The sequence below is a fragment of the Diabrotica virgifera genome, chromosome 2 (genome assembly GCF_917563875.1).
Source record: "Diabrotica virgifera virgifera chromosome 2, PGI_DIABVI_V3a".
Lineage (NCBI taxonomy): Eukaryota > Metazoa > Arthropoda > Insecta > Coleoptera > Chrysomelidae > Diabrotica > Diabrotica virgifera.
In genome coordinates this window covers 65,511,028-65,537,639 of record NC_065444.1, presented here as the reverse complement: position 1 = coordinate 65,537,639, position 26,612 = coordinate 65,511,028, and the positions used below count along the sequence as shown (strand labels likewise).

At 33.5% G+C, this 26,612-nt stretch overlaps 1 protein-coding gene across 3 annotated transcripts in view; it reads left to right on the top strand.

Moving 5' to 3' along the window:
- Window positions 1–1,863: 1,863 nt before the first annotated feature.
- The window catches only part of LOC114335779 (dynein axonemal intermediate chain 4-like), a 58,350-nt gene continuing 33,601 nt past the window's right edge, over window positions 1,864–26,612 (top strand). Inside the window, exons 1-3 of one of the 3 annotated variants that reach the window (XM_050642616.1) lie at window positions 1,864–2,067; window positions 18,534–18,856; window positions 21,685–22,188. In XM_050642616.1, the coding sequence (XP_050498573.1) occupies window positions 18,682–18,856; window positions 21,685–22,188 (679 nt within the window). In that variant the 5' untranslated portion in view covers window positions 1,864–2,067; window positions 18,534–18,681. Of the gene's footprint in view, window positions 2,068–2,087; window positions 2,330–14,487; window positions 14,617–18,533; window positions 18,857–21,684; window positions 22,189–26,612 lie in introns of those variants that run through there. The other 2 variants (XM_050642615.1, XM_050642617.1) reach the window with 2 other exon arrangements.

The following is a 26,612-nucleotide window of genomic DNA, read 5'->3' as shown; positions in this document are numbered from 1 at the left end:
CTCTTCTTCCAAGATTGATGGACCCACAAGCGTTTATTTGTAGTATGTTTCCTTTTCCTGTTGTTATTCTTCATATTATATGTAATAAGATCACAGCAATCATCAACAGTTCGCTGTCGTAAAATACCGAGACCGCCATTTTTCACGTCACGGCCACAGTCATGGCACTGAGCTATGTGAACACAAAGTGAAACAATCAAAATCACGGACTGTCGAAGCACTGATACGGCACTGTCCCGTTACGATCACGTCACGGATGTGTGCGAATCGACCTTAAAGCTATTATTATGGCCGGACTGAAACTTGACGACTCCTCGTCACTCCTACTCCTGCCCTCTTCGAGATGTTACCACCTCGTTGAAACACTTGATTTGAAAAAATCACGTTGCTCTCTAGGCTCTCTCTTTGAACCTGAACGATTCGGTTATTCACGTTGAGACAGCTTCTAGAAAAGGGATGGGAGTATAACAGACCCATACACAATCTCTTCATAGACTTTCCACAGGCATATGATAGCTTAGAAAGAAGCCAAGTATGGAATGCCACGGCGGAGTTCTCAATACCAAAGAAACGCATTCGGATGACCAAAGTCTGTATGGAGAGTGGAATATCTAAAGTAAGTGTAAATAAACTGTCTGGCAGCTTCTAAATCAACAGTGGACTCAAACAGGGTGATGCCTTATCTCCACTACTTTTTAACCTTGTATTAGGGAAAGCCGTGAGGTCGGCCGAAATAAAAACAGAATTGCTATCGGTTCAAGGTCCCAAGCTATTACTAGCATATTATGACATTTATCTCGTTAGAGACTCTATCCTATCCATAAGAGACATTTTCAACAAGGTGATAAAGTAGCATCAAGTGAAGTGGGGCTGAAGATTAGTGAAGAGAGACGAAATATATTATGTGTATAAATAGAACGACACGAATAGACAGAATAGGGCAAAATGTGACGGTCAACACTTTCAATTTCGAAAGAGTAATAATAAATAATAGTCTCCCGTTATATACCGCTCACGTGGCTTTGGGAGTATAGCAGGGTAGTCTGCTATATCTAGGGCCTACGGTATACAAGAAAGGTAACAGGGCCAGTGCTACAGTGCTACGCTTCAACCGTCTATTATTACCCCTGGTTTTACCCAAGGTACTCATTTTATTCAGGCTGAGTCGACCTGGGGCCTATAAACATTTTAAAAATGTCTAGTTGTTCTTGCCGGCGGTAGGATTTAAACTCCGGACCACCGGCACGCGAGCCAAGCACACTACCGCTTTAGCTACGCCGGCTCTATTTCGAAAGAGTACATACAACATATTAAGTATCTGGGGGCCGTAATGACAGCTGGCAAGATGTAACTGAAGAAATGAAAGACAGAATCCAATTGGCAAATCGCTGTGTATTAGCACTGGATAAGCTTATAAAATCAAAAAATCTTACAAGAAGTTAAAAGATCAAAATCTATAAATCCATCGCCAGACCTGTACTAACATATTATGGATGCGAAACGTGTATCATGACCAAAGCAAACGAAGAAAAGCCCGGGCGTTTGCTCAAACTGTTTGATCCTTGTTTGATCAAATTATTTGATGGTGAGACGCGGCCTTCAGACACTCAACTGATTCGATCAAATTCGGTTATTGAACCCGATTGAACCGACTTTCGTAGCTTTATACACTCCCACTTTCTAGGGACTTTTTTTCCTTCTGTCATTTCGTCGATATTCATGATAAGTCAAAGTCAAATATTTGAAAGATAAACAAAGACAGATTAATCATATTGTAACCATAACCAATCAAAATATTGTTGAGTTTTTGCCAATTTATTAATTAATTTTAAATTATAAGATTAATTCCATTGTAATAATTGTATACTTTATTTATTTACAGTTAAATAACAAATTGAATCCATTTTTCAGTATTTATAATCATGTTTATGAATACAAATAGATTTTTTAAAATTATTTTTGGAAATATTGATCAAACTTTTGTTAGTTTTTGCTTGAAATTGAGAAAGGAAGGTGTTATATTTACAAAACAAATAACTTAAACTTATCAAATGTAAAATCAAGGAGGTGAGTATTATTGATAGAATCATAAAGTTTACTTCAAAATGATGGAAGGTAGTCAGATCCAACAAAGGTATAAAAAAAGATCATTTACGGGCAGCAGAAGGCCTATTCTAGTCACAACAAGAAGGAGAACGACACAGGATCTTTCAATCTTCCATGAGGGAAAAGATGTAACACCGAAACAATTAAATCCGGATGTTTATTCCGAAGGCAAAGAAAGACAAATTAGCGTTTATGAAATTGGTGAACGATATTCCGAATACAAGTAACATTTTTTACGTTTTTGATATCCTTTTAACACATTCAGCCTGACATGCATTTTATTTTTATGAGATCTGCGGACCGGAGATTTTACTTAAATTATTAAATATGGGCCTTTAAATAACCCACAATATAATTTCCATTCAAATTTAGTCAATTGTGTATTCTTTATTACGGATGGCTCACCCGGTCTGTAGGGCAGATGTCGTCCCAGGCTTGTCAGTACTTATTTGACTAAGGGCCGGTTGTTCGAACACTAATCAACAATGATCACTATCAAATATTTAATTACTGTCACCAACTACTGTCAATGTCAACTTTTATTGGGTTGCTGAAAATATAATTGATTATAATTATGAGATTAGTTAATCAATTAATTATTAATTAGGTAATCAATTATGTTTTCAGCAACCCAATCAAAGTTGACATTGACAGTTGGTGACAGTAATTAAATATTTAATAATGATCATTGTTGATTAGCGTTCGAACAACTGGCCCTTATTAATCACAGCATTGATGGTTACTTGCAACCAGTGCTGTTTTTGTAACAATATAGGTTTTGGTACGCAATGTTCCGGGGGTGGTTAGAAGGGGGTCCGCCCCTGAGAATTTTTTAAATTTAGTCTCAAAATGGCTGTTTTAAAGCTATTTGGGAGCAAGGAAAAAATTCAGAAATTTGTCTATAATTTGTCCTGAACACTATAAAAAATCTAAGACCATCCCTGCTTGGCTACATCATTGATAAGAGTACAAAGATTATTTGTCTGAGACATTTGGAAATTTTTTACTCCTATCAAACTTGTGGTTTCTGAAAAGTTATGTCTGCTTTTAATGGAAAAAACTAACAAAATAGTTTGTTGTTTTTTTTGTCCCAAGAAGTACTGGCGCGTACCGTCACAAAAACAGCACTGCTATTGCATTACTTTACAAGTAACTCTTAAACGCATAATTTGAGAAGTGTTATAAATAGGGCAGTATGTCTTCTTTTGAATTCGGATAAAAAAAACTATATGATCAAGTATGAAGTAATGTCAGATGAAGATTGTGATTTATCAGATTCAGATGATTTTTCAAATGATTACGTTGTTTCTGATGGAAGTTATTCCAGTGAATGTGACATGGTGCCAAGAAAAAAATTAGGAAGGATAAATATCGTCGGTCTAATGAGCAAATTGCCTAAGTCATAAATTGAAAATTTTACAGGAGAGACAAAGTACTTTTGAACAAAAGTAAAAAAAGAGAAAATTGCTTAACTCCATGCAATACATAATTGACCAAAATTATTTATTTATTAGACGGGAAGCCCCCATTACAAAAAAATAATAGTACATTTTTGATTAAAGGCTATATCAAAACTAGTCTAAATAGCATCCTATTAAGAAAAGCTTAAAAGATACATATAGGTACATATATATATACTCATACAAAATTAACAAAAAGTTACTTAAATAATAAATCCATTATGTATGTAAGTTATCACTAGTAAACTGGCACATACAGTTGAGTCCGCGAGTCTTTACCCGTGCGTCATCATTTAAAGCATACGAAATAAGTCGGAAATCTATTTCACGCAACAACAAGTGACAGAAAGTGGCTGCTGTTCCGATTACGGGTTTTATTATAAAATTTGACGTTATCAAATATATAGAATGTCAAATGTAAGTTTTGCTTCAAAATTTTTGTGCAGAATTACAGCTATGTTTGAAGTAGCTTAATAAATTTTTTATTATTATTGAGTAATAAATAAATAAACAATTTATAAAAAAATTCAATAACATATTTTATTTTTGTTATTTTATTCACTTTGACGGAAATCTAAACACAATCATTTCTTTACTGTGTGAATGACGTTAGCTTTGTATGTTTTAAATATTAATTGCCAAAATATAATTATTTACCTTAAAAGTTCAAAGCCCAATATAAAATTAGTTGTGAAAACAACTGTTTGTGTAATATAAAGAAACTTCAAAACGCAAAAATTCGACAAAAACCGCAAAAAATTCAACTGACTGACAGCCATAAAAGTAAACAAAGCAGAAATGTCAAACAAATTGTGCTTAAAATATGAAAACATACCGAATCATCTTTTTTTGTACCTATCTCTTTTCAATGCACTGAGTCTAGATGGCTCATAAAAATAACATGTGTTTTTACTTAATAACAAACGGCAGCTGGTTTGTCATGAGTTTCATGCGTGGAAGAGAATGATGCTAGATAAAAAGTATGTGTTTTATCTCGCCAGGTATTAATGACGCACGGGTAAAGACTCGCGGACTCAACTGTATGTAATAGCAATATAACATTAACATATTTCCAAAAGAGTTCTCTTAAATGACTGCAAAGAGTTATTAAACACATCCAATCTATCTTCTCTATTCGTAAAACTCTAGGGATCGATCCATGAATGAGTGTCTACCATAATTTGTTGCATGAAAGCCAATAAAAAATAAGTTATTTTGTCGAAGCATTCTCTGTGGAACAGCAAATTTGATTTGTGAAAGAATTTCTGGACATGATATAATTCCATTCAATAGTTTGAAAACAAAGCAAATATCAAACATGGTTCTTCTCTTCTCCAATGTATCCAGTTTAAGATACTTTAAAATATGAGAATAGTTGTGGTCAGAAATCATATTCAGTTTGAACATATAATTATAATATCGTAGAAATTTATGTTGCACACTCTCCAGTAATGACTTATAGACATTATACTGAGGAGATCATATAATTGACCCATATTCAAGCTGTGATCTGACATCATCCTAACCTAACATCCTGCTCGCTTTTACTGTTAATCTATCTATATGATCACTAAAATTCAGTTTGGAGTCAAATGATATACCCAAGTCTTTAGCTACCTCATTTGTTTTAAGATTTTGCCCATTTATAGAATAAAATGATGGTATTCTATTTTTTTTCCTATGAAATGAAATCTGAAAGCATTTATCAATATTAAGATCTAAGAGATTATGTTCACACCACTGAGAAAGGCTATGCAGATCTTTTTGTAGTAAACTAATGTCAAGTTCATTACGTATAGTTAAAAATAATTTGATATCATCAGCAAACATCAGAAAGTCACAATACTTCAAGACATTTCTGAGGAACCCCTGAACATACCTCAATTACTCTAGATATAAAGTTACCGATTTTAACTACTAGCCTTCTATCGCTCAAAAAACTACGCAACCATTCCACCAATTTATCAGAGAAACCTATATTTCTTAGCTTCTCAACCAATAATAAGTGATTGACCTTATCAAATGCCTTGGAGAAGTCAGTATACACAGCCTCAACTTGATACCCCCTCTCCAAGGCATCCAACAACCTACCATGGTATAGAAGCAAGTTGGTCATTGTGGAATGACCTTCTCTAAAACCATGCTGTTCATCAATAATGATCTGTTTGCAATGCCAGTTCAAATAACTATACATGAGACTATCAAATAATTTTGGGATAGATGATTGTATGGATACACTTCGATTAAAAATTAAAATTAAATTAGTTAAACAAAATATTTAAACAAACTTTCTACTTATACAGTGCGGTGGAATAAGTGTTGCCCCCCCTGTTAACTTGTTTATTTTAAGAATATAAGCAAAACGCTCGGACAGGTCGATTTTTAAACTAACCATAGTATATTATAGCATCAACGTTTCGAACTTTACGCGATCCCTCTTCAGGTGACAGCCATAACTTTGATTTTTTTTAATGGGAAAGTACATCATGTGACAGCTCATGTGATTTAAAAGCTCTTAAAATACTGAGTTCAAAAATGTATAATACTTTAATCCTGTTTGAGAGCGTAGGCGAAAAATTTCTGTCGAATTCTTTCTAAATGCAATCATTTTTTCTAATCCTGAAAAAACCAATAAATATTTTTGAAAAATTTAAGCGCAGAATGAAATATTACAGTATTCTCGATGGTCCAAAGTCCCTGAGAACTCCTATAATGTTTATTTTAATAAGTCACAGTGGTGGAAAAAAGAAAAAATTTAGTGTGATTTTTAATTTCAAATATATCATTCAAAAGAAACTTGTTGTTTATTCTAAGGGAGTGTCAGCCCTTGGTAATAATCTAATCTTTCATTCTGCGTTTAAATTTTTCAAAAATACTTATTAGTTTTCTCAGAATTCGAAAAAAATAAATGCGTTTAAAAAGAGTTCGACCGAAATTTTGGGACTGCGATCTCAAAAAGGATTAAAGTATTATACATTTTTGAAATCAGTATTTTAAAAGCTGTTAAATGAGGTGTCACATGATGTACTTTACCATTTAAAAAAATCAAAGTTATGCCTGTCACCTGAAGAGGTATCGCGTAAAGTTCGAAACGTTGATGCTATAATATACTATGGTTAGTTTAAAAATCGACCTGTCCGAGCGTTTTGCTTATATTTTTAAAATAAACAAGTTAACAGGGGGGGCAACACTTATTCCACCGCACTGTATACTATATCCATATTAATAATAATAGTCAAAATATATTTATTTACTTACATTTTCTTACTTTTTCAATCAAAACAACTTTAGAAACACTGACATAGGTAATATTCGTCTGAATGGGAAAGAACGTTTGGACTTCAGCAAAATTCGTTTAGCAAAATTGGCGCGAAATAAAAAAAATAATGGCGCTTGTGGGAATTCTCAGGCGGTAGCTTTTACCGTCTACTACTAGATAATAAATGGACTTAGGCAATTTGCTCATTAGACCGACGATATGCTACATATGGCTGCTTTTTTTATTCGTAACTTGATATCAAATTATCCTGTTTTGAAACCGCAAACACTGAAATGTTCCCTTAGACCGGCATTATTCATTGCTATAATACATAATATTGCACCATATCTCTTAACCGGCTCACGCGGTCTGATGTAAAATTTAGCTGTGAGACACACCCGTAAGCTCACCTGGTCCGGCAAGATCACAACACTGTGAGCAGCATTTGTCTCACGTGGGGCTGAACGTGTTAATAGTTTCTGTACTCTTAATTCCAACCTCTTTTTCACCTATATGCAGTTTTTTTTTTCGATTAGTGACTGCTATTAACTGATCAATCAGTTTTGGATCAATCCATTTCCTTCGCAGGCGTCCAATATCTCTCTATGACTAATCTGCTTGTTCAATTTATATTCTCTGTTTTGTCCTCGTTATTTATAATTTCAACTAAGCACTTTCTTATAGGTACCTTGTTCTCATTTTATTCTATTCATTCTTCTTCTTATGGTTACTGTCCGTTTGGGATATTAGTGATCTTCTTTGAGTGCCACAGCATGAAACAGGATCAGTAATAATATCTCAGAATCCACGAGCTGATTTATAGTGGCCACAATCAGTGATATTTCCTCTATTCTGTAGCTGTAGAGCATAACTGTGAACAAATGTATATATCATTTCAGTAGACAGCATTGTTTTAAATGATACAACCCAGCTCCCATTTTTTGTGTTGCAGATTTGGATTCTTCATAAAAAAATATGTAACTTACTTTAAGGAACATTTTTAAACGCTTTTCTTTAGTTCAATCGTTTGGGTCAAATCTTTAGACGTTAATTTGACTGCCTTTTCTTCAATGCAAATAAATGAAAATTTACAGACATATGCATTAGCGGGAACAATACACGAATAGTCAATAAAAATTTTTTATGTTTATTAATTGTTTAAATAAAAAAAAACGATTTTAATGGAAAATGCTTATACCCTATTCCACGAATATACGTCTGTTTTGGATTATTTTGACAACGAATATTTTATTGTGCAAAATATGAAGAACAAAAATAAATTGCAAATTACATTGCTGTTTATTGGAATAATTATTAGAGCCATTTACTTTCGTACTTCTTATGTTGCACACTGAAATATTCGTTGTCGCGATAATCCAAAACAGACGTATGTTGGTGGAATGAACCATAAATTCTCTTGTTTTTTACAATGTAGAAACTTGAAACTTTTACAGATTGTAGCTAATTATATGAACTATACATAATTTCACTTTTTATGTTACATCCGAGCAGCACTTTCTATTCTGGAACTTATTTCAGTTTCTTCAGTTCCTCTGCTCTCTATTTGTACTCCCAAGTATTTGTAAGTATCGACTTGTTTGTAAGTGTATTTCCGTTAATTGTTATCTTCGTTTGTTTTCTATTTTTTCCACATACCATTACTTTCGTCTTCTCATTATTGATCCTCAGATTTCGTTTAATTAGTGCAGCGTTCCATACTTGTAAATTTCGATTGAGTGCTTCTTCATTTTTCCCAAATATCACTAGATCGTCTGCGTATGCACACTCTGAGATCCACACTGCTTCTAAATTTCTATGTCCGGCATATAACTTCAATGTTTCTGCTCTAGTTTCTTTAATTATGTCATCCAAGACAATGTTAAACAGTATGGGACCTAGGACTCCTCCTTGACGTAGACCCTCATTTACTATGAACTCTTCGGATTCCATATCATCGGTTCTGATTCTGTTCTTTGTATGTCTATATATACTCATAATGGCTTACCTGAGTTTGATTTTCACACCTTTCTTTTTTAAACATATGTCAATCACCTTCCTTGAAGTACTATCAAATGCCTTTTCTAAGTCTATAAAGGCTTGGTATAACTCGGTGTTTGAGTTCCGTGCATTTTGTATTAATTTTTTAACGAATGTGTGAGATTTTTGTATATTTAATCTGTCTTAACAGTTTTTTTCGAATAATCCTTCGAGTTTGAATTTTTTTATTTTTTGCTTTTTGGTTGATTTTTTTATAATATTTTTAATTTTAGTCACTCGTAACTAAAGAAAAGCGTTTCTTAAAATTTTTTTCATATTTTTTTATTTATCATTGTTGATAGATGACGCTATAATCGGAAAAAACGATTTATCATCATACCTAAATCATCTTGGAGGAGATTACTAACTCAGTGAGCTTTATTAGTGGACTGTTTAGCATAGGGTGAATTTAAAATAGAATAAAAAAAATAACAGTAAAAAAACCAGACCTTAAAGTAAATTGTAATAAAAATATTTCCTACCTTGTCATTTCTCGTTGCACAAGCTGGAGCAGGCCTGCTATTTTTCGTACTGCTATTGCTGAGTAGTATAAAGTATAAATCACTCGCGAGGACTATATTGAGTTTCTATACACTTTTCGGAATGATTGTAAGTGACTGTTAACCAAGAGAGTTGGTTGGCGAATTGTCTTTTTAAAATGAGGCGAGTAGGCAGGTAATTACATACAAAAAACTTTAAGGTTTTTACTTGAAAATAATGATAAAAATTAATACATACTCACTGAATTAGGTATTGGCCTACTCGTATATACGGGGTGTCCCATAATATTGAAAAGAAAATGAATTAAAATATTCTTTACAAAAACAAGAAAATTAAAAATTGTTATTCCTACTTATGTGGACGAACCACAACCGCCCACCACAATACGCAGTATTGTTACGGCTCAAAAGGCAAAGGACATAATTTTACTATAGAGCGTTTATATATACCACTATTAGTTTTCACTGTGGCCACTCTAACTATACCATCAGATCCAGGATGAACCTCAATTATACGGCCCAAAGGCCATTGTAGCGGGGGAATATTATTTTGGCGGATTACCACTAAGGTACCTAGTTGGACGTTTGGAGACGGAGAATTCCATTTAGCCCTTTGATGAAGAGTTTGGAGGTACTCCTTAGACCACCGTTCCCAAATCTGTTGGTGCAACTTATTTAATAATTGCCAACGATTCAACCGATTGTGCGGAACATCGAGCAACGTTTCTTCGGGCGGAGCACTCAAAGGCTCCATGGTCAAAAAATGTCCTGGAGTTAACGCACTAAGATCGTTTGGGTCTGAACTTAACGGGCATATTGGCCTCGAATTCATGATGGCCTCAATTTGAGAAAAAATAGTATGTAACTCTTCAAAAGTTAGTACTTGTTCTCCAATTGTGCGAATTAAATGACCCTTTACCGTCTTAATATTAGATTCCCATAAACCTCCAAAGTGTGGAGAAGAAGGGGGAATGAGATGCCATTGAATAGATTCATGAGAAGCAGCTTGTGATGCCAATCTGTTAAGTTCTGCTCTGGCTCCAACAAAGTTAGTGCCATTGTCACTATAAACATGTTGACATCGGCCTCTACGACTGACAAATCGCTTAAACGCAGCTAAAAACGCGTCAGTGGATAAATCAGATACGAGCTCTAAATGAAGAGCTTTTGTTGAGAAACAAATAAAAAGCGACAAATACGCTTTAAGAGTTTGAGACTTTCGAAGTTTGGAAGCTCTTATAGGAAAAGGGCCCGCAAAATCAACTCCAACATTACTGAAAGGTTTTAGTTGAGATATTCGAGCTAGCGGTAAATTTCCCATTAACGGAACTGGGGACAAAGGATTCACCTTAAAACATTTAACACATTTAGACAGTACTCTACGAATGGCTCGTTTGGAAGATATAATCCAAAAACGCTGAGAAATTAGGTATTGAACAGTTTGAAGCCCGGCGTGTAGATATTGCAGATGAGTAGATTCAATAATCATATCAGTTAATTTACAACTGTTAGGAAGTAATGCCGGAAATTTGCGATCATACGAAATGGGCGCATTAGCTAGGCGACTACCTACACGTAGAATTCCCTTTGCATCGATAAAAGGTGAAAGCTTTCTTAAATTTTTTGGAAGCAGCTGTTTATCTTGGATAAAATTTATTAAAGTATTAAAAAAGATCTGCTGTGTTCGTTTAACAAAAACCAGTAAGGAGTTATGTTGCTCCAATAAACTTAAACAACCTATTTCCAGATTACCATATCGGTTTTTGGTTACATAATGGAAAAAACGAATAATGTAACACAAACATCGAACACACCTATTTAAAGACGAATGACGATCCAATAAAATATCTAAAAAATTATTGGGAATTTCAGCAATCAATGCGACAGTCCGCACTTCCAAATTTACATTAGTAGACTCCTTTGAATTAAGTTCAAAGAACGTTAGCGGATCAGATTGTAAGAAGGTTGGCCCCGCCCACCATTTGGAACAGTTAATTAACTCAGAGGGTAAGCAACCCCTTGAACCAATGTCAGCAGGATTTTCTTCAGAAGGAACATAGTGCCAACATGAAGAAGTTACTCGTTCCTGCACATAAGCTACTCTATTGCTCACAAAAGTTTTCCACTGATAAGGGGAAGATTGTAACCAACGTAATGTAACAGCAGAATCAGAATAACAGTATATTTCCTTGATTTCTACTTTATCTTTAATAACAGAAGAAACAAAGGAGACTAGTCGAGCCACTAAAACCGCAGCAGACAATTCTAATCTGGGAATAGTAAGTCCCTTATTAATGGGTGCGACCTTAGATTTAGCTATAACAAAAGAAACAAAAGGTTGGCCTGAAGGTGATAAGCATCGAAAGTACAAGACAGCGCAGTAACCTTTCTCGCTAGCGTCACCAAAACAGTGAACTTCTAAGCGTAAAATATCGTCAATTAATAAACGACGAGGTAAATTTAATTTACTCAAATATGCTACATCATCAATGTATTTTTTCCACAAACGGATAATTTCTTTTGATGGAGCATCATCCCAACCAATCTTTTGAGTCCATATTCTTTGAATAAGGTGTTTAATTAGAAATGTTATTGGAGATAAAAATCCAAGAGGATCAAATATTTTTGCTAAATTGGACAAAAGATGACGTTTTGTACAAGAAGAGTCTAAAACTTGAACTTTAAAAGCAAATGTATCCGAAGAAGCGTCCCATTCCAACCCTAATACTTTAAGTGTTTTGGACGAAATATCATCATTAAATGTAAGAGGTTTTATTGCTAAATCTGATACAGCTAATCCTTTCAATAAATCGGGTACATTACTGGACCATTTTTTCAACTCAAAACCTCCTTTGGCAAGTAAGGCAATAAGTTCGTCTCTTAGTGCTAAGGCATTTTCGAAACTAGGACAGGAAGAAATGATATCATCAACGTAGGTTCCAGTTTTAAGTGCCTCGGCTGCTAGAGGAAACGAATCCCCGTCATCATTAGCCAACTGATGTAGACATCTAATAGCAAGATAAGGAGAACAAGAGAGACCATAAACAACTCTGTTGATACGAAGATCTCGAACAGGTTCAGAATTATTAGAACGCCAAAGGACTCTTTGATAATCTGTTTGAGTAGGATTAATTAAAATTTGCCTATACATTTTAGAAATATCGGCCGTAATTACATAACCATGCAATCGAAAATTAATCAAAATTGTACAGATGTCAGTCTGAAGCTTAGGACCAGTGAATAATTTGTCATTGAGTGAGGGTTGATTTGGAAGATGCCCGGAACCATTAAAAACGACCCTTAATTTACTTGTTAGACTTTCAGGTCTTAAAACACAATGATGCGATAAATAGTAAACATAAGGTGAATCGAAGTTATTCAATGGGACAGGTTCCATGTGACCGAGCTCAACAAATTCCTTCATAAAGGTGCGGTATTGGTCATAAAGTTCAGGAGATTTTTGAAGCCTTCTTTCTAATGAATAAAACCTACTAAGAGCAAGTGATCTAATATTAGGAAAGACAGGATTTTCTTCCTTAAAAGGTAGATCTACTACAAAGCGTCCTGATTGTTCACGCTTATAAGTATTCATAAACATATTTTCCACTTTAGCGTCATCAGGAGCTAAGCAAAAAACTTCAGGGACTGCTTCTAATTCCCAGAATTTCTTTATTTGCTGATCCAAAGAAACCGTATCTTCAACTTGGCAAAATAAAGAAGTAAGAGTAGGTGCCTTTGAAATATTTACTTTTCCCATAAGCACATAGCCAAATATAGTATTAATTGCATCAGGTTGATCTTGATTGCCGTAAATACGTCCATCCAAAAGAATTGTAGAGAATACATCAGCTCCTAAAAGAATGTCGATGGATCCTCTACGAAAGAAGTTATCATCTGCTAACTTTAAATTAGCAATATGGGGCCAAGTATTAACTTCTAAATTACATAAAGGCTGATCCTCACATATTTTTGTCAAGACTAACGCATCGGTTGTCAAAATAGGAGAAGATTTACGTACTGGTTTAAAAGAAATGGTAACCCCACCTAAATTAGTGGTCGACTGCATAGAACCTAATCCTTGGATGTTAGCTGAAGTTTTCATGGGACGTAAACCTAAACGCCTAAGGGTCTTTTGACAGATGAAGGACGTCATGCTTCCCGAATCTAACAGACACCTAACAGGTTGGTAGTTACCGTGACAATCAAGCACCTCAATACATGCAGTGGAAAGCAAAGTACTTTTATCAGCGGAAGAAAAACACACAGAAACGGATGATCCAGTCGTTGAATTTAAAGTGGATGCCGCCGAATCTTGAACATTCTCTTCTTTCTTAGAAGAGGAGAAGCAAAGGAGTGTATGATGTTTTTTATGGCACGAGTGACAAGTCCATGTAGATTTGCATAGGCTAGAACGATGTGATCCAAGACAGTTAATACACATCTTGTTCTTTTTTATTAATTGAAATCGATCTACAGGAGATTTTGCCAAAAAAACGGAGCATTTATAAATGGCATGGGTATCATTAGTTTTACAGATAGAACATTTTGGTTCAGGTTCTGTTTGAGCAAGCAATGATGTAGATTTGGAAGAATTAGGTTTTTTAGAAAAGTTAGATTTTGGTTTAGTGTGAAAATCAATATTATCTAAAGCGAGACAACTTTGATTTAAAAAATCAATCAGTTTTTTATAGCTTGGGATGGTTGAATTATTATGAAAAAGCTCAAAACGTGTTACTAAAGAAACAGTTAATCGTTTTAAAATCATTTGAACAAGTATAAAATCCCAATGTACTGTGGGTAGTCCTAGCTTATTTAGAGATGCCACATTTTTCGAAAATGTATCTAACAACTTGCGTAGTTCTTTTGGATCTTCTGAAGTCAGTTGTGGTGAACTTTCAAGGTTATTCCATAAATTGGCAGCGATTACCCTAACATTATTAAACCTTTCACAAAGCAGATCATAGGCAATTGGATAATTGTTTGCTGTGATGTCAATATGATCCACAGCATCGCGCGCTGCACCCTTTAAACACGATAGTAACAAATTAAATTTGTCAATTGGTTGTAAGTAAGTAAGAGTATGAACGCGAGCATCAAACTGATCTATAAAACTTCTAAATTCAGTTATTTTTCCACTGAAAGATGGCAATTCCGGTTTCGGTAAATTAAAATAATTTATAGGTAAAGGATTTTGAGACTGTGAAGTTGATGTAGTTTGCTGACTTGATGTTGAAGATTTTCTAAAGGCTTGCACGTATGTTAATTTAATTTTATAATATAATTTGTCAAAATTACTACGGCAATCATCTTCGACTTTAAATAGCGCGTCCTCATTATCTTGCTCAGAAACTAACATAATTATTTTATTATGAAGATCATAAAAATTGTCACGAATTTTTTCCAATCCTTCATACATAACTTCCAAAACCGGGTAAAAATTCTTATCGTCAGCAGCTACCTTTAAAGCAACAGCATGAATTTCAGTCATTTGTTGCACTTCAACTTGTCTTAAAGATTGATATTTTTTAATTTTATCTGCCATTTTGTAAATTTAAATGTAGAATTAATAAATTTAGAAAAATATGAAATTAGCGTTAGGAAATAAAATAGGTTCACCACACGAAAATTAATAAAATACAACCGAACTTTGTGCTAATAAAATAGAAAACTATGTCCTCTGCTATTTGAATATTTATAGACAAAAAATAATTATAAAACATAAACCCTTTAAATAAAAATTACTGTGTAAAATAAACACACAGTTTCATCTATAATAGAGTCAACCTGTATAATAATTATTATAACAAAATTTGTCTATTGGCCGACGTTGACAATTTAATAATAATTACTTTTACATTAATGTGTTCCTTTTTTACTTAAAAAACAACATTAACTGAGGTATAGGTACCACTAACGACCGGCACAAACAAAAAACCAATGTACTAATTGATACGTGATTTTAATTTTGTAAAGAATATTTTATCGCCTTATGTTAAAGAATAACAAAAAATAAAGTCAAAGGAAATGCGGTTAAATAACCTGAATTTGATTCTGATCTTTGTAAATTAGCAAAGTATGACAATAAAATCAAACAATTCAGGTTTAAAAGAAACTTTCCCCGACTATATTACCCTCTTAGAAAAATGAAAAATGCAAGAAAAAAATATAGAAAATGGATCTATCAGGCTCGTAACGGATCAATAAATCATCTTGGAGGAGATTACTAACTCAGTGAGCTTTATTAGTGGACTGTTTAGCATAGGGTGAATTTAAAATAGAATAAAAAAAATAACAGTAAAAAAACCAGACCTTAAAGTAAATTGTAATAAAAATATTTCCTACCTTGTCATTTCTCGTTGCACAAGCTGGAGCAGGCCTGCTATTTTTCGTACTGCTATTGCTGAGTAGTATAAAGTATAAATCACTCGCGAGGACTATATTGAGTTTCTATACACTTTTCGGAATGATTGTAAGTGACTGTTAACCAAGAGAGTTGGTTGGCGAATTGTCTTTTTAAAATGAGGCGAGTAGGCAGGTAATTACATACAAAAAACTTTAAGGTTTTTACTTGAAAATAATGATAAAAATTAATACATACTCACTGAATTAGGTATTGGCCTACTCGTATATACGGGGTGTCCCATAATATTGAAAAGAAAATGAATTAAAATATTCTTTACAAAAACAAGAAAATTAAAAATTGTTATTCCTACTTATGTGGACGAACCAATACCATTGATTAATAACCCAATGTATATTTGGATGCTTCAGAAGTCAAACGGTGTAAGTCACCTTCTCCTTAAAAATGTCTTATGAGATGTAACACATATTATTATATACAGGGTGAGTGGAGAGGAACGCACCAAACTTTAAAACTGTATAATATATGTAATAATAACTAAAAATAACTTATATGTTGTTATTCGATTTTCATTTGTTTTCGAGATACGGAGTGTTAAAATTTTTCTTACAAACTGATGATTTTTAAAGAAAAAAAAATTGTACGCCACTGAGATATTTCAAAATAAAAATTATTTTTGAATTCCCCGTTCAATTTCTGACAAATCTATCTTCCCGTTTTTTCAGACCACGCTTCGTTTTCATGTAAAAAATAAAATATCTTAACGCTTACAAAGTATTCGAAATAACTTTCTACATGTTCATAAGAAACTTCGTCGAATACTTTGTAAGCGTTAAGCTATTTTATTTTTTGCATGAAAACGAAGCGTCGCGTCGTATGAAAAACGAAAATATAGATTGTTTGTCAGAATAGTCCTGTCGCCAGTGGGGGTACAACGGCCTCCTTAATTCAGATGGACTTACCCAAGTTTTTTTTATGTATTTTGACCCGTAGAACACGAATTTTTTTCAATGTTTTCAATGCATTTCTCATTTGAAATCGAACGAGTAGGCGCGCATACAGCAATTTCTACGTAGATTATGTACATTAAAACGCATGCATTTGGCACATGAAACACTATGTGTTTATGGCTTTGTTTAACAAATAAAAACTTAATTTTTAGCAATGCAAATAATCAAAACCGATAGAATTTTACTTGAACTTTCAAATGCAATAAGCAGAATTGCTATTTTATTTTTAACTCAAAAGTTATTCGGGTTCAAAAATTGCACTTTTTAAATTTTTTGAAAGTTTAACCGCGTTTATCTCGAAAACTATGCATCCTACCAAAAAACTTGTAAGACCATTTTTTGCTCAGAATCACCCAAAGAATACAGAAAAATGTTTTGTTTTGCGAAAAATCGATGTTATGTAATTCCTTAAGTTCTTTGTTTATAACAATCTTATCGACATCCGGATCAACTGTTACCAAAAAATTCGTGTTCTACAGGTCAAAATGCATAAAAAAAACTTGGTAAGTCCATCTGAATTAAGGAGGCCGTTGTACCCCCCCTGGCGACAGGACTAGAAATTGAACGGCTAATTCAAAAATAATTTTTAATTTGAAATATCTCAGTGGCGTACTATTTTTTTCTTTAAAAATTTTTATACCATTACCCGTACGCGCGCCAATGGTGAATATAAAGTTCTTAATTGTATGTCAAAAAATGCGCTATAACTACATCTTAAAACACACCAAATTGAATTTGCATATCTCAACCGGTTTTAGAGCAATAAATAAATCAGCAGTTGGTAAGAAAAATTTTAACGCCCCGTATCTCGGAAACACATGAAATTGGAATAACAACATATGAGTTATTTTTAGTTTTGTTCTGAAGCTATTTCCTTGTGGCATTTTTATAATTGACTACATATTTAGATGGGAAATAAGCCACAATTAAATTGAAAAACATTTTTATTTAATTTAGTAGTATTTTGTATTTTGACAACGACACCCGATTTGGGCGTCGAAACGTTAATAAAATTATTTTTTTTTTCAATTTAATTGTGGATTATTTCCCATCTAAATAGTCAATTATTTTTAGTTAATTATTACGTATATTACACAATCTTAAAGTTTGGCGCGTTCCTCCCCACTCAGCCTGTATAATAATATTAGAATTTCCTTGTTTGTATTTATAAATATAGTACTTATAATATGATAAATAAAGAGGGTTTATTTATTTTTAATGACTCTTTATTTTTCTGCAGCTACTTTCACAAACGTCTTATTATCTCATTTTAAACACTTATTGACTTACACCGATTCGCTTCTGAGGCATCGATTTATCAATCAATGGTCATACCATAGGTAAAGTATTACGCTTCCAAATGAAAAACCAAATACACATATTTGATATTTAAAAATCTATCGAATGGCATGAAAAACAACCATATACTCCCATCCCCTAGGCATGGGTAAGTCCAGAAACTAATTTTTATGATACTGAATACAGCTTTTTTTTGTGAACTAGTACACAGTTTATCCAGAGAAAAAACAAAAGAAGATGCAGTTTTTTAAGAATGGTTTGTAGAATCAGAATCTACAATTGGAATAAAAGTACCTAATAGGATAAGGAATCCAAATCTACAACAAAAAATGGAGGGGCTGGAGTAGTCTTATTCAAAATATTCAACTGCCCCGCTTATGTTCACACATCCTATAGCTATATTACAATAATAGAGGTATATTATTTGTAGGATATGACAGTGAACAGTATTAATTACTCATTTTAAAAGTAGTCATGTTGTATCCCAATTACTTGTTTTAGGATAACAGAGAGTGTATCATTAGCTATTACGAGATCCCAGTCAACAGTACGCTTTAAGCATGAATTGGACAAACAGCACCACCAGAGTTCTATTCAGTACAAAGGAAGTATACCGTTTGATGCAAGCGACTACTACCTTGGCATTTTTATGATACCTGAAAGTCATTCTGATATCCGTTCTAGTAGTACCATAGAAGAAGACCTTAAGCCAGTTCAAACCATGAAACCTATGCCTACAACTATCAGTCTGATATTAAAAGAGACGCCTACGTTTTTTGTGCTGGATTTGCCAAGTTGTACAGCCATTAAAGATACAGATGAAGGTTAGTTCTATGGCAAAGGCATCGAGGGCAAAAGTTTACCTGTATAGATACAGGGTGATTCATTGTGAATGTCCAATCTCTGAGTTGTAGATTCCAGACCTCAAAATATTAAGATTTAACCCAAATCACTGTGTTGATTTAACCCAAATAAAATGTGGCTCGTTACAGAGTGTTTTATTAAAAAATGTAATAACTATTTTTACCTAGTGCTTTAAAACTATTTGTCATATCCTACGAGAGGCGTACCTCAGGGGACAGTGAATGGTTAACCCCTCCCAAATTCTACGCTACTGGCGGAATTGCTATTTTAGCGCAATATTTCGATTCTCCAATAACACACCAATACTGTCTATGTAAATAATACACTCTTCATTCGTAACGTTAAAGTCCCTTCATTTTTAACTTGAAATATTTCGAAAACCAATGATTTTATCAGTACAAATTAAAAGTATACTAAAAAAAAACTAAGTTTTCAATCTAATAGCACATAAAACAACATCCAAAAATGTCATTCTACATCCTACCAGACTGAAAACAATGGGAACCTTCTCTGGTAACACCTCCGAGGCCTCTACAATTTGCAAGCCATAAAGGATGCTGAGACTAAGGAAGATGAGGGAATTTTACAATTTATAATTCACGTCCCATCTGCTCAGCGCGGTAATTGAAAATGGTTATTCATTTTTTTTTAAGTATATTATTTGCACAGAAAGTATTGGAGAATCGAAAAATTGCACTAAAATAGTAGTTCGCGTAGATTGTGGAAGCCATTCACTTTCCATGTCGTACACCTCTGGTAGTAACCATAAAGGTTTATTTAAAATATTTTAGGGTGTACAGTACCTATATTTTCTACCAAGTATGATAAGGATATGTCAAATACTTTTAAAGTACTGGGTACAAATAGTTAATATTTATGAAATAGGGATGTTTGATTTAAAGATTTAAAAATTATTTATACCCAGTACTTTAAAAGTATTATCATACTTGCCAAAAATTGAAGGTACTGTACACTCTATATGTTAAATAAACGTTTCTGGCTACTACCAGAGGCGTACAGGGGAAAGTGAATGGTTGACCCTTCCCAAATTCTACGCCACTGATGGAAATGCTATTTTAGTATAATTTTTAGACTCTCCAATACTTTCTATGTAAACAATATACTCTTCATTCGTAACGATAAAATCATTAGTTTTAGAGATATTTGAAGTTAAAAATGAAAGCGCAATACATTATTCAAAATAGCTGTGCCGTTTCATTTTCAACTTCAAATATCTCGAAAACTAATGATTTTTTCTTTACGAATAAAGAGTATATTATTTACCTAGAAAGTATTGGGGAACCGAAATATTGTGCCAAAATAGCCATTCCGCCTCTGGCGTAGAATTTGAGAAGTATAAATTATTCACTATCTCCTGTCGTACGCCTCCTGTAGTAGCCAGAAACGTTTATTTATCATTTATCAATATTTTGAGGTCAAGAATCTACAACACGAGATTGAATATTCTTAATGAATCACCCTGTACAGGGTGATCAACTTTTGTAACAAAGTTCGATATTTCTGGTATTATATACAGTGGAACCCCGTTAACTCGGATTAATCGGGACCGCGGCCGATCCGGGTTATCGAAAATCCGGGTTAGCCGGAGAAAATTGTAAAAATTAATAAAATATGGTATGCTTACAGATAAAACCCGTTATAATTGGCACACAGACACTGGTAAACCACGTTCGCGTTCCGCACAAAACCACACATACAAAGCGTCGCGTAGTCGAGAGTCTCATTTTTAGCTTTATTAGCTTTGCACCGATTGTCCAAACTGTCTTTTGTTATCACTTTGAAACAAAAACAACATTTTTACGTTTTATTGCCATTACGTAGACAAAAAAACACGCAAACACAAATTCTGAATAGATTTACGAACGATTACAGAACGGAAGCGAACAGTGCGACTTTACTACACACAATACCGTCTCAATCGCAACGAAGTTATGTTATTTAATAACAGTGAAGACTGAGACCATTGTTTGAAAAAGAATTTTTTTAATAGTCTTTTATATCTTTTCTAAACAATGCTAAGACAGTTTCAAATAAATAAAGGATACTACAGGTGCCTGTTGTTTTCGATAACACGACAATGAACGTTGTGTGCCATGAGTCATTTTTACTATGGTATATTATGTAGTTCAAATTACACAAATACGCATTATCTCTCAAATATTATATTACATACATTTTTATTGGTGAAATGTTTGTCTGATAAAAATCGGTCCGGGTTAGCCGGATTTCCAGGTTATCGGGGGCCGACTTATCGAGGTTCCACTGTACATTGTTTTACGTTAAGAACGGAACATTGCGCTTATGTAGATCAGTATTGCCAAACCTCTCGGCCACGGGTGGCTACTCGACTGCCGATATACGATTCATTCTTATCAGTACGGCGTGGCATCGGCGCGCTTCTATGGTCCTAAGAAATACATTGGCCTATCTAAGCAACCTTCCATTCTTAACGTGAAACGCTGTAAGGAGATGTCAAAAAAATATTCACATTTTTAAATTAGTTACTAATATACAAGATCTTCCATAACATTGTCCCGCATCAAAAATATTATTAATTATCAACGTTTTGTTTACTTTCTTTTTTTGGCAAAAACACATTTCAATCTTGAAATGTTATGGGTTTGTAGATAGCTAAAGAAGGCAATAGACAAGTATTATAACATTCTGCTAAAAATTAAAGTTTACTTTAAATTTTTTTCTGTTTTAAAAATTATGCGATGCTTTTTATGATTATCTAGTATATTTGGTGTAATATTATTTTTTGTAGGAACCCAAGTCCAGGAGGACAACGCGCTATATGAGCATCTTACAGTCGGTAAAGGCCGCAATAGAAAAATATTAAACGCCGAATCCCAAACAGTGCCAGTGGTTATGAAAACCCGCACTACTTCTTGCGTAAAAACAAAAACAATAGATGGCACTGCTTTCGCTTCTGCCTGGGACATGTACGACACGTTTCAAGATGTCCAAGAAGAATCTGAAGAGAGTGAGACTTCCGATGAAAGCGATTATGAGTTAAATAATAACGACGAATCACCCTCTATAGACAGCTACAAATTGCCAGCAGACGAAAAACAAATGAATAAACTAATGAAAAATCCCAGATTTCAAGAAGCTCTATGCGTTACGGAAAGATTGTTGGCGAATAACTGTTTTAATGAACAACAAAAAATATTCAGAGGTTTGACAGTTCCTGATCCATTTAGAGAGAATATTGAGTATAACTACCGATTGAAGTTGCTATGGACTTTTGGAAACAATGATACAGTTGGTACGTATAATATTTCTACTTATAGTACATTGTTTGAAGATTTTTGCTCTAAATTTTAAAGAACCAATTCGATTGACATGAAATTTGGCATATACGTAGGTAACATGTCAAAGGAGAAAAGTGATATTGTGCCAATGTGTTCTTTTGCCGTGGGGTGAGTTTCACCCCTTCTCGGGGGTGAAAAAATATGTGTTCAAAATAAGTCTGTAAATGGATAAACTGACTAATTCTAAGCAACTTTTGTTCTATAGCATTTTTTCACTAAGTTAATATTTTTCGTGTCATGTTTATATAGTAATAGTTGGTCAGCCCAATAGGTAAATTTGTTTGATCCAATTGAGACAGTCACCAGATATCACCACCATTTCTGTCAGAATCGCAACGTCACGCGTAACTAAAATACATCCAAAATGCATAGACATTAAGTTGGATACGATCCTATTCATAACACCAAAACTCGCATACATATTAAAAAAAAATAAATATATGGAAGACTGTATTTAGAAATTGAATTAATCGAGGGGATCGAGCGAAAACCCGATAAATACCAAAATTATGAAATCCGGTATTTTTATTTCTGCTGTAGTAAAAACACGTCTCCTACCACTGGTAAATGTTTTTATTTGATATTAACATTTTTAAGCACAATAACTAATAAAAACCAAACATGGTAAAAACCCTTAAATCATACAGTCGAACCCGCTTATTAGAGTACCGTTTATAGGAATATCCCGGTTTAAGGAATAGAATTTTGAGGTCCCGAAACATTTTCATTTACTCCTTAATAAATTTAACCGCTTATAGGAATACCTTTTAGTAAAATAATATCGCTTTATCGAATAATTTTAAGTTACCAAAAACTTTTTACGTACAATTTCCCACAAATTTATATGTTTTCTGGTTTATAGGACCTGTCGATAATATATTTTATTACTTATTTTATTATGGGCACCAATTCTACCTTCCGCCAAACATTTACCGATCATAAAGTAGGTATTACCTACTTTTTCAATTGTGTAAATATTCTTATTACTACCACCCACGTCGTTGTCTGTTTAGATTTTTAGAAACAGTTTAGAAGTCATAACCGCTTTATAATATGTAAGAAGTTTTCTGGAGAGTAAAACCAATGTGAATTTTTTATTTATTATATTTTAGAGCTATAAGTGACTAATATCTTATGTAACAAAACTAATAGTCTCAGATTACCGATTATTTTTCCAGCAAAAAAGGAAGTCTGTTGTATGGATGTTAATAAGAAAATATGTATACCTATATCTACATATTGCATACATTTCATACTTATTTGTGTAGGTATACATGCACAGATAATGTAGTTTGGTGTTTTAATAAAATAACTAATAGTTACTCTAGGTACTGTATTATTGACATAAAACAAAATAAAACCATATACATAATATATGTACATACATACTATGTATAGTTACGATCATTGAATAGTTTACTGGCTTACGTATCTAAGAGCCGATTTTTTTAAATTTTACCTCGTTTAAACGCACCTTTTACGTCAAAGTGACGTTACCAGTGGTGTACCTAGGTTACCAGTGGTTGATTAAAATTAAAAAATCAAAACAATATAAATATATTTTACAAAATTTAACAAAAATGCCAAGGGCCATTAGTTGCCGAGGCATTAAGCTAAATAAAAAAAAATTAACAAAATGGGAAGTATACAAAGAAGTTTTTTTGGAGGAGTTTGATATCGTTTTATTTTATTTTTCAACACGCGAAATTTTTGACAAGTATTGTCTTTTTGAAATTTCTTGACTTTGACATTTATCAGATTCGTACGACACTGCAATTTTACAGTATTACAATATAAAAATTAATGTGTAAACTATTCAGTGATCGTAACTGTACATGTACAGTTACGATCACTGAATAGTTTACACCTTACTTTTTATATTGTAATACATACTGTAAAATTGCAGTGTCGTACCATAGAGTTATATATTAGCATAGAGAGAGTGTCATTCAGAGCGAAGTGACGACACCATCTTTTTTATTTGGATTAGTGCTGTTTCACTCTTACGCATAGTAAAGCTGCTACAGTTGTCCTACTCTTCCGTGCCTATGTTCACACTGAATGTCATCATAGATTTTCCATACAATGTGAAATGGGGCTAGTACACGTTGGGCCAATCAGTTGGGCCAACGTGTACAGGACCACTTGGCATGAGTTTGCGATTGGCGGTCAGCGTTGGTCTACAAACCGAATCTTGTCGGTATTTGGTGCACAAATCAAAGGATTTTTGGGACTTGCGCGATCTGCCAAACAGCTGTTTGATTATGAACACTGAACACGTTGTTGTCGTTGAGTTTAAAATATTTGCTTTCTCTTCTCACAATACTGATACTGTTTATAAGTATTAATTTTAAGGTTGTGTTTTAATATGAATACTTTTTTCGGTGTAAAAGCACTGTCGTTTGTGCCATTGTTTTTTAATCACTCTTGTTTGGTACACTTTTCTATAAGCATTGAACGCATTGTACAAATTAATTGCGGCAGCTGCTACAGTCTCCACATCCATATCCATAATCAGAGTTTGTTTTTTATTTATCCACTAAGACAGGACAAGGTTAATGCAGACTGATAACTCCACCAACGTGTAATCACCATGTATTCACTGTTCTTACTTGGCCCAACTTATTGGCCCAACTCATTGGCCAACTAGTTGGCCCAACGTGTACTGGAGCCATTAGAAAGAGATGCAGCAAACCAGTCCATGAGATCTTGTCGTCAGGAAGCGCGGAAGGTAGGCTCCCTCTATGTTAATATATACCTCTATGTGTCGTACGGATTTGACAAATGTCAAAGTCAAAAAATTTCAAAAAGTCAATGCTTGTTAAAACTTTCGCGAGTGTTCAAAAATAAAATAAAAGTATATCAAACTCCTCCAAAATGGTTAGAATACATTTGAATGATGCGCAAAAAGCAAGAGCAATTGCCAAACTCGTAGAAGGTTGGTCACTAAGGCAAGTTGCTGCTGATTTGAACGTGAGCCGTATGTGCTTATGGAAGATCAAACAAAGATGGGATAATGTTCACTCTATAGCATGGTTGGGCGGTTCAAGAGGGCAGAAGATCTCCACAAATCAACAGGATGTGATGTTAGTAGATTATTTGAGAGGATCTCCTTTTGCCACAGCTCAAAAAGCAAGAGAAGAGACAGCGTTTCCAGGCAGTATCTGCACTGCACGTAAAAGAATTAAAGCAAGTGGACTGCTAAATTGTGCAGCTGCAAGGAAACCTTTTTTGAGTGAGGATCACAAGAGGAGACGAGTTGAATTTTTTAATGAATTTTTGAACTATTTTTTATTATTTATCATTGTTTATCATTATTTAATATAAAATAGATTTAAAATAAAATGCATATTGTAAAACCAGACTTCTTTATTTTCGTTATGAAGACTATAATCAATTTTATTCAAAAAACTTCTTTCTATACTTTCCATTTTGTTAAATTTTTTAAAATATTTAGATTTTTTAATTTTAATCAACCTATTCTAGCTAGATACACCACTGGCAACGTCACTTTGACGTAAAAGGTGCGTTTAAACGAGGTAAAAATTTAAAAAAGCGGCTACTAGATACGTAAGCCTGTAAACTATTCAATGACCGTAACTGTACATACATAGTATGTATATGTACAAAGTGTGCTGTACTATTATGACGTATATTCGGTACATTTATTTCTGCTAGTCACCACTGATCGGTTATTAGAATATCCCGATTATAGGAATATTTTTGCTTGGCACGAAGGCTATTCTAATAAGCGGGTTCGAATTTATAAATAACACCAACCCGATATATTTATAACTTTACTGATAAAAATACTTTGTTGTAAACATATTTATAATATGAGAATCCGGTTGAATCATTTATCTTCTTTTTCCTGTGTAAAGTTACTAATTTTATTACAAATTTTTCAAAGTTAAAAACTGATAATTAATTTTATCGGAGATGAAGATTACAAAATTGTTCATTTTGACAAAATATATTCATGCGAAAATCCGATAAAAATTTTTAGACTATGATAGTTTATTAAATTTTAGCACACTTTTTCCTTCGAAAACCCAGTAAAAGATGGCGTAAATTGACAATTGAATATTACGAAAACAAAAAAGCGGTTTGAATGGGGCTATATTTATAATGAAAAACAAACTCAGAGCTTCCAAGGTACCACAGCAAAATAAATTATAGTAAATTTAAATTTAAGTGTACTGAAAAGTTATCTGAAGACTATTGAAACTCTGTAGATATTACTGGAGTCTAGTAGTAGTAGTTTAGTCTAGAAAATTTTTTATTTTGTACAATATAACTGTTAAAATAATTAGGACTAGACTTGTCCCTAAAACTTCCCAAAGAAAGGAACGAACATTTAGTAAGAAATGTTTCTTTC